The sequence below is a fragment of the Aspergillus fijiensis genome (genome assembly GCF_003184825.1).
Source record: "Aspergillus fijiensis CBS 313.89 unplaced genomic scaffold BO72scaffold_104, whole genome shotgun sequence".
Lineage (NCBI taxonomy): Eukaryota > Fungi > Ascomycota > Eurotiomycetes > Eurotiales > Aspergillaceae > Aspergillus > Aspergillus fijiensis.
In genome coordinates this window covers 1-8519 of record NW_024469080.1, presented here as the reverse complement: position 1 = coordinate 8519, position 8519 = coordinate 1, and the positions used below count along the sequence as shown (strand labels likewise).

At 55.5% G+C, this 8519-nt stretch overlaps 5 protein-coding genes across 5 annotated transcripts; 1 reads left to right on the top strand and 4 right to left on the bottom strand.

Annotated features, from left to right (window-relative positions):
* Window positions 1-215: 215 nt before the first annotated feature.
* Window positions 216-980, bottom strand: BO72DRAFT_463884 (uncharacterized protein; the record flags this gene model as incomplete). Its single annotated transcript, XM_040946612.1, has 1 exon — window positions 216-980. One exon carries the CDS (start codon window positions 978-980, stop codon window positions 216-218), a length of 765 nt encoding a protein of 254 aa, XP_040795355.1.
* A 329-nt stretch (window positions 981-1309) lies between these two features.
* Window positions 1310-3561, bottom strand: BO72DRAFT_490589 (uncharacterized protein; the record flags this gene model as incomplete). Its single annotated transcript, XM_040948140.1, has 6 exons — window positions 1310-2118; window positions 2177-2454; window positions 2492-2896; window positions 2957-3244; window positions 3305-3479; window positions 3525-3561. The coding sequence occupies 6 exons, from the start codon at window positions 3559-3561 to the stop codon at window positions 1460-1462; spliced, it is 1842 nt and encodes a 613-aa protein (XP_040795354.1). The 3' UTR covers window positions 1310-1459.
* Window positions 3562-3970: 409 nt separating this feature from the next.
* BO72DRAFT_442194 (MFS general substrate transporter) lies at window positions 3971-5680 on the bottom strand (the record flags this gene model as incomplete). Its single annotated transcript, XM_040943500.1, has 4 exons — window positions 3971-4143; window positions 4206-4370; window positions 4482-5001; window positions 5048-5680. The coding sequence occupies 4 exons, from the start codon at window positions 5678-5680 to the stop codon at window positions 3971-3973; spliced, it is 1491 nt and encodes a 496-aa protein (XP_040795353.1).
* Window positions 5681-6078: 398 nt separating this feature from the next.
* BO72DRAFT_532786 (PQQ repeat-containing protein) lies at window positions 6079-7263 on the top strand (the record flags this gene model as incomplete). Its single annotated transcript, XM_040950457.1, has 1 exon — window positions 6079-7263. The coding sequence occupies one exon, from the start codon at window positions 6079-6081 to the stop codon at window positions 7261-7263; it is 1185 nt and encodes a 394-aa protein (XP_040795352.1).
* A 251-nt stretch (window positions 7264-7514) lies between these two features.
* Window positions 7515-8514, bottom strand: BO72DRAFT_417298 (uncharacterized protein). The gene is made up of 2 exons (XM_040942606.1): window positions 8306-8514; window positions 7515-8239 (listed from the first exon to the last, which is right to left on the bottom strand). The coding sequence occupies exons 1-2, from the start codon at window positions 8428-8430 to the stop codon at window positions 7897-7899; spliced, it is 468 nt and encodes a 155-aa protein (XP_040795351.1). The 5' UTR covers window positions 8431-8514; the 3' UTR covers window positions 7515-7896.
* Window positions 8515-8519: the final 5 nt, after the last annotated feature.

Sequence of the window (8519 nt, the reverse complement as noted above, 5' to 3'; positions counted from 1 at the left end):
TTTTCCAGCTTCTTTTTCCAAGCCGCCTTTTTCTTTTTTTTTTTTTTTTTTTTTTTTTTTTTTTTGTTTTCAGACTGTCAGAAGAAATAAGAAAGTATCGATAGACGTACTAATGCCGTGGTCCATAGACATGCGCAGCCGCCGACAATGTAATGCATGATATGTCGGCAGACATACTACAGGACAGTATCTGCACAGCCAGGAACTCGGCTCACCTATTTGTCCACCTGCATGGCCTCGTCCTCGATGCTATCGACCACGTCGAGGTCCATGAGCTCTACCTGCTCCGCCAGTGACGCAACGGAGCCATCAGCGGCCTCACCTTCAGCCACCGCGGAGGACGGCTCGGGCTCGGTCTTGTCGCCCCGCCGCGGATCCCCAAAGTGAACGACCTTCTTATGCTGGACCAGCAACTTGGCCGAGACGAAGCCCCGCCCCGGCTCGCAGAGATCACACTGGTAGTCCAGGATCTCCACGTGGGCCGAGGAATGGTGCCGATAGAAGTCTTCAAAGGTATCGAAGGGACCCTGCCCGCAGATGCCGCCCGTGACGCGGTCCTTCCACTTACAGAGGTACTGGCGCGTGGCCGCTCGAAAGTTAAAGGTATACATGCCGTCGGTGAAGGGGAGGCCGCGCCGCGGGGAGCCGCCGGGGCCCGGGCGCCGCGCGGCCTCCTCGGCCTGCTGCTCCAGCATGGCGAGCGTCGCCCACGGGCGGCCGCAGTGCGGGCACCCGTACGCCAGCGGCTCGCCCCGGTTCGCCGCCCGCACCCGCAGCACGTCGATGCACGTGTGGTGGTACGTGTGCCGGCACGCCCAGCATTCACACAGCGCCCCTTGGTGCTCGCTTCGCCCCGTCTGGCACAGATCGCAGGTGCCGGCGTCACTGCGCACTTCCTCCAGCAGCACTTGGTGCTTCTTCAGCTCTTCGTACTTGGCGTACGCGTGCTTGCGGAGGTCGGTGTGCCATGTGGGAGCCATCGTTGCTAGTGTTTGCCAGTGGTTGGTCGAGGTAAAGGTCACTTGTGAGTTGGTAGTTCGTGTGGGTTGGGTTTGGATTGGATGGGGTGAGGTGGATTTATGTCCTGCGCTTATATACTTGGTACATGGTATTGATGTCGCCAGTGCTCAGGTGAAGCCTTTTCATCCAATGCCACTTGTTACAGAGAATCGCCTCGGAAGTTGTGGAACAGAAAGAGTATGGGCGGCAGGATTAGCCCTAACTTAGGGAAAAGTACCTCCTATTCCTGATCCCGCATTCATCCACCAATAAAGCAAACAAAGCGAAAAGGAGACTGCGTCAAATTTCTCAACCTCGAACTCTAGCAGACGCGACTCTCCGCTTCTTTTCTCCAAGATACATGGAGTTAGGGCTGGAGCGGGAGGAAATTCTCCTACATTTCACCTAAAGAAGCCTACCCCACTCATTGGAATGCCCATACACACGACGAAAGAGCCGCTTACGTCGACGAATACAACTCCCCCTCCCACTGCGGCCACGACACCTCTGCCCCGCCCAGCCCCATGTCGAAAAGCTCCAGCCCGATGAACCCGGGATACGCCAGCGCCAGAACATCATCCGAGAACAACCTGTCGTCGAGAAGCGGTTGCGCCAAGTCGGCGTCCTCCTTCTCCTCTCCTCCCCCTCTCCTGGCGGTGATTGACGCCAGCACTCGCGAATGCGGTCGCAATTTGGCGAACCGCGCAAACACAATATCGCCCAGCATATATGCGGCGTGGCTTGTTGGAAGCCCAATCGACCGCAGCCAGTCGACGAGCTGCACCACCAGACCATCCAAAGCGTCCAGATCGTGGCCCGTGGCGCGCAGGTTCTCCTCGTAGGTGTGCACAAGGCGACAGAGGGTGAGCGCTGCGAATGTGACGAGGTGGTAGATCTGATCCGTCAGGTGGCGGGTTCGGTCGTCCGTGGTGTCGATCGCGAGGTCGATGATGTTCTTCGCGTGGGACAGCATTCCGGCGACGAGGGATGCGCTGCTGCTGCTGCTGCTGCTGGCCATGTTGTCTAATGACTCTTGAGATGAGGATTTCAGGCGGTTGCTGTAGGCGAGGAGGTGCGCGAAGTGAAAGCCCATGCGCAGAAACTGGGAGCGAGGTTGCGCTGGAAGCATGGTCAGGAGCCGCAGGAGCGAGTAAACAAGGGGAAGGACAGCAGATACCAAACAGTACGAGGAACTCTTGCTGCCAATTCGCTAGAGCGCGTTTCACGGCTTCGAGATCCGGATGCGATCCGCAACACTTGCGATAGATGATCCAGTACAGCTTGACCTCGGCGATCATTCGCGCTTCGTAGTTGGTGATGCTGTCCATTTGCATCAATCGTGCGCAGCGTTGGATGTCGACGTCGGTCAATTGAGCCTGGCGGCGGGTCCCTACGCAGTATCTGAGAGATACGTCAGTAAGGTAGGATTGTGAAAGCGACAAGGGGAAGGACGTGCTGTAAGTGAGCCAGGCATAGGTGGTTCCAAAGACACCATGCATCGACATGTTTCTGTACGGTCGGAAGAGCTGCGTCGGGTCGCATGACTTCCACTAAGTCCGGGCTGATCAATGCCTGCTGCAAAGCATAGCCGGTCAAAAGCCAGCTGTCAACACTCAGCGGCACTTGGCCGATGGTCGTCGACCACAGGCTCAGAATCAGAACCGCCTGGAAGAATGGCGTCGTCTGTGGGACCATGAGTAAGGAGGAGGTGACAAGGCGTTTTGCTTCTCGGAACAACTGAGGCGCGAGTCTGTCCGCAAGGTCTGGTGTGGTGTGTCTGACTGCAATTAACAATACACTGCATGTAAGAAGCGACGACCCTCCGATTCGCGAGAGAAGGGCCGGTGTTGAGAGATCCTCTGGAAACTTCACCCATCTGCCGTAGTGGGTATGGAATCTGGGGGCTTAGTGTAAGCTAGCGGTGCCAGTTGAGGTATGATTGGGGACGCACACTCACAGTTCGACCAATGAGTGGGCGATAGACGATGAAACCAGCCCTGAAGATATCGGGTCGGCATACACTTCAGGACGAGCGTCGTTCTGCTCCGGTGAGCGTACGCCAGCGTCTAAGGCAGCCTCCCTGATGAGGAGCACAGGAGCTGGTTCATGCTCAATGATACCTTGTTCTGTCCTCCTCGGAGGGGTTTCCTCGTTGAACCGGCTAGCTAGGGCATCGATCTTGGCATCCAGACGGTCAACCAAACTCTCTACCGTTCTTTCCAGTCTGGCGATTCTGTGCTTATGGCTGTTAGCTCAGGACTATTCTCAATATCAGAAAAACAACATCTGCAGGAAGAGATAGCACCTCTCATCCACCGCACTCCGCTGATTAACCTCGGAAGCGACGGTGCTTGTGTTCTGAGTATGTTCCGACCGGCAATGAGTTGACGGGCTCGACCTGCAATTAGGGCTCGTCTGCTCGGGATCCAGCGAGCAAGGCTGCGTTAGCGTCGCGCAGCGAAGACAGCCGCTGCCGGGACCTTGCGATGGATAGCATCGTGTTTTGTTCTTGCGGCACGACGTACACGCCTTCGAGGCCCTAGCTGACCGTACAGGAGGCATGGTTCGACCAAGTTTGAAGACAGTGCGGTCGTCAGGGGCATAAGGTAACTTACACTGGAAAAGCTGATGGAGTGCTTATCTTATCGGGGAGTGGGCCAATGGCGAACTTTAGTGTAGAATGGGGTGATATCAGGTCCACGAATGTGGTTTAGCGGCATTGATAAGGTACGCGAAGTTACCTTGCAACTGTATCCGTACCTTGGCAGTTGTAGCATATCTTGTGCACTTCACTATGGCTTCGAGGGGTTAACCAGCACAAAGAGCCGCAAGTGAGTCTAGCCAGCTAGCTCTACAAAAAAATGTAAATCACTACATAGATCAAGTGCCAAGCCATGACTAATTGTCTAGTATTCCAACATCTGATTGCCGGATAACTACATCCCCAGTTGTCCGCTCTGTGTCACTTTTCTCATGGTTGATCCTCCTTTCGACTTGCATCGTAAAACCCCGCCTGCTCTCTTTCAGCTAGATGATCTTCCTGATCGAACACGCGGTAGAGCACTTTCCAAACCAAAATGATGACGGCGGCTCCAATGGCACAAGAGGCGGCAATGATAAGCCCACGGGTATACCGCGGTGCATCTTTTGGTTTTGTTAGCCTTGATCAACCATAAAAGAGCCACAAACGAGTAACTACATCATACCTTGTGTTCGAAACAACTGATTGCCTGGCAGATTCGCCAGCTGAATACTCATGACATACGCCGCCAGCGCCACTGGCCGCTTCCGCTCCGGCATCTTCGTCGTCAGCCAGGCGGCGCTGATCGCTTGGGCGCAGCCCATCCCCATCTGGGTCCACACGACTCCCCCTGGTACTTGCTATCAGTGTCTATTATAGGTGAAAGAAAAAAAAGTAGGAGGGGGAACAGAAGAAAGTATATCAACAAGAAACAGGAGCACCGCGTGGGAAACACACATACCATAGAGCAACCATTTCCCACTCGAATCCGGCGCCAACGCCAACCACAACAAACCCGCCGCACCCCAGAGGTATCCGACGGCAATGTGGACCCCACGCTCCTGCGACCGGTCGCTGCTAAACGCCAATGTGACGGACAAGAGTAATGCGCCGGCGCTGCCGACAGAGTTGAGGCCGTTGGCTTGCAGACTGGTAAAGCCGAGACTCTTAATGATAGAGGGCGCGTAGGTGTTCATTGGTGAGATCATCAACATCGACAAGAAAGCGGCGGCCAGGTGTCCGTAGAGGCGCCAGTCGGTGAAGGTGCTGCACACGTCAGAGAGTGTGATAGACTGCCGCTGGTGACGCCCTTGTGATCGGTGTGCCTTGGTGCGGTCGCCGTTGAGCACCCGGGTTATCAGGATAGAGGCCTCGCGGGGGGTGAAGATGTTATATGATCGGCGGAAGAAGGTCTTGGAGCGGATGGGGCTGTGTGGGAGGTACAGATACGCCACAATACCGAGAAAGCAGGTAAGGAGGCCCTCTGCTTGTTTGTCAGTTGGATTGTGTGGGAAGTCGATCTCGAACGCAGAACTCACCTATCAAGAAAAGCCACTGCCATCCCTGAAGCCCGTGTCGACCGCCTAGGGAGAGAAGTCCGATGGACAGAGGGCCACCAAGAATGCCAGCAAAACTATTTGAGGCCCAGAATATCGCGTATCGCAGCGCAAGCTCCTGGTGGGTATAGTACTGGGAGATGTAGAGGGCGAACCCGGGGATATACCCGCCTTCGAGGGCTCCGATGAAGAATCGGGCGGCGATCAGCCCCGACGCACTCTTGATGAAGATCTGGGACCATGTGGCGACGCCCCAGACGAACATGTTAATAGGCAAGAATCTTTCGGGGCCTATGTATCGACTGATTACGTTGAAAGGCAACTCGGTAATGATGAAGCCCACGGTGAACAGGGTCTGGGCCATATTGATCGCCGAGTTGCTCACATGAATATCAGCCCGCAGCGTATCTGTCAAAGCATTTCCGATGTTTGTGCGGTCGAACTGCAAAAAGCAGAAGCAGACCACGATGAAAGGTAGAATGCACAAGTCGACCTTCATCTTGGCCTTGCGGGTCTCACCAGCTGTGGGTTGGAGGTCCGGGTCATACCCCGGGATGTTGATAAGGTCATCGATGTGTCCGTCTGGCTCAGGCACTACCGACATTGACTTGGTTGAAGCAGTCATATTGGCGTTGTATATCAGGTGGGAGATAGCAAGGCTTCCCAACATGCTTCGGATGAAATCCCTCCATTTTTATCCTTTACTGGTTGTCCAGCACTGATTCGATACCTGCACCGGATAGGTTGGTAGATGAGGTGATAAAGCCATGTTCTGATATCAGAATAAGTGTCACTGTAGCAGAAGTGCGGAGGGATCCGATGCCGGCGGGATGCCGCCGGCAAGCCGCCGGCCCGCGGCATCTCGTTTGCACAGGCACATAACAGAGTCAACCCCTGCCACTTTCATTTAAGACGTCGAATTTTATTTTTTTCGGCCTTGGCTGGTGTATACCACTGCTTTTATCAAGATACTTTCACAGCCTCATCCTTTCTTTCCCTGCAATGGAGCAAAACACCCTGAAGAGACGAGGCGTTGGTCTCATTGGAGTCGACAAGCAACGATCCTTCGGAGGTTACACACTCTTCTGCCCTCTCACCAGCGACCGAGCGCACCTCATCGACATTGATGGCAGAGAAGTACACACCTGGAAGCTCCCTGGTCGAATCGGCCGACACGCGCGAATCCTCGCCAACGGCAACCTGGCCGTTAACACGCTTCGCCCCTCCCCAAACCAGACCACACACGACGGCGGGCCATTCCCCTTCCCCTTCTTCAACAAGTACGGCGGGGGCATCATGAGCGAGCTCGACGCCGAGGGCACCATCGTGCGCCAATTCATCGACCCCCTCGCCCACCACGACCAATATCACTACGGCGACGGGCGCCTGCTCTACACGAGCCTGGAACTGCTGTCCGCCACACAAGCGGCACAGGTGCTCGGCGGCGTTCCCGGCAGCGAGATCGACGGCCGCACGTACGCGGACACAATCAACGAAGTCGACGCGACGGGCCAGCTCGTGTGGCAATGGAAGGTCTCGGAGCACCTGCTGCCCCGCGCGGCGGATTTCTCCCTGCAACCGCACTACACCCGCGAGCACTACCCGCTCATCAACTCCGTCCTGCCCCTGCGCGACGGGCGGCACATTCTGGCCTCGCTGCGCTCCGTGTCCGCGGTGATCATCATCGACAAGGCCACCGGCGCCATCGTCTGGCACCTGGGCTCCGAGACCCTGGCGCAGCAGCACAACGCCACCGAGCTGGACAACGGCAACATCCTCATCTTCGACAACGGGGCCTTCCGCACCGGCGAGTCGATCACCTACTCCCGCGCCATCGAGGTCGACCGTGCCACGAAGCAGATCGTCTGGGAGTACCGCGATCGCTCGCAGCCCATCGCCTTCTTCACGCCGTTCATGGGCAGTGCCCAGCGGTTGGGGAACGGGAACACGCTGCTGTGCGAGAGTGCCTTTGGGCGGCTATTTGAGGTCACGCGCGAGGGCGAGATCTGCTGGGAGTATGTTAACCCCCACTTCGCGCCGTATCCCGATGAGGTGACGGCGCGGTTGTTTCCGGGGGAGTCTAATGCCTTGTTCCGGGCGTATCGGTACGGCTTGGAGGAGATTCCGTGGTTGAGGGCGAAGCTTGAGGGAAGCTTAGATAGCGGCGACTGGAAAGGGGAACCATAAACAGCGAACCGGAGCCTTGTTTTATACCATTGCCATCTGTTTGCCTAGGCGATTTAATGATAGCCAAAAAAGAAAAAAAGAAAGGGAAGTATAACATCAATTCATACCAACCCCAAACAGAAATGTCATTGATCAATGAATGATAGTCATGCCTTTACCCTGATCATAAACGGCGTTTGTTTCGCCGTTGGCTGTGCTTACAGGGCCTCCTCCATCTATAATTCAGAAGGCATGCGGTCGCTCTGGTTTCTGGAACAAAAAGTTTATTTCTAAGGAAGCCTATAAGAAAACGATGTGTGGAAGAAAGGAGAGGAGCCTTTCTGCGTCACTACATACTCAACACTCGAACAACATGCACATTGGGCGCCAGTAGATGGGATGATTAGGGTTGAGCACCACACGGTCTTTATCCGCAGTGGTACTATTGGTGCTTCCTCTCTTCCAACAGTTCTGTACAATCCTGTCCAGTAACCATAATGCACGTTCAACTTCAGAAGAGCCGGTTGGGTGTGTACCTAGATATGACTGGTGAATGATCGACAGGCAGGCCTATATACAGTATTTCCTCAACGCGGAAGAATCCGATCATGTCCAACATTCCGTGGCACTCTACTTGTCAATCCACAGCCACATCTAACAGTCACTCAGGACCACATCATCAAACAGGATATGCGCGGGGACCTCCTTCCCAGCGTCAATGCAGGAGCCGACGAAGTGCAGGGTCAAATCCCGCGCCGGGGGCTGGATGGATCCAGTCAGTTGGATCCACTCGCCGGCGTGCCAGATCAAGTCGGAGGTGATCGCACCCGCCTCGGGGTCCTCGCCGAGATAAGCGCTCACTTCGCAGTGACCCGTGCTGGGGATGGGATCGGCCACGCGGACCCAAAGGGTTAGGTCGTGCTCGTTCTCGTCATCGAGCCAGTACAGGTCCTGTGCGACGGAGACTTGGGGTAACTTGGCTGTGCCAGTGACATCGCTGAGGGTCATGAAGTGTTAGAATTGAATAGAACGAACTTCAGGGGTGGGAGTGAGGGATTGTTACAGGTAGTAGTTTCCGGCGTGTGCGATAGTGCCCTGCACGATGTTGGCGACGTTACCGGTGGAGGCGTACCATCCATCGAGAGCGCCGGTCTCAAAGCTCGGGTTGTTGATGACGTTGCAAGGCATTGTGTCTGCGTTGAGATTGTTTGAGAGGTCTGTTGGGTACTTGTTCTGCTGTTGAGGCTTGAGTTGATGGTGGTTAAATTGGGGGGGGG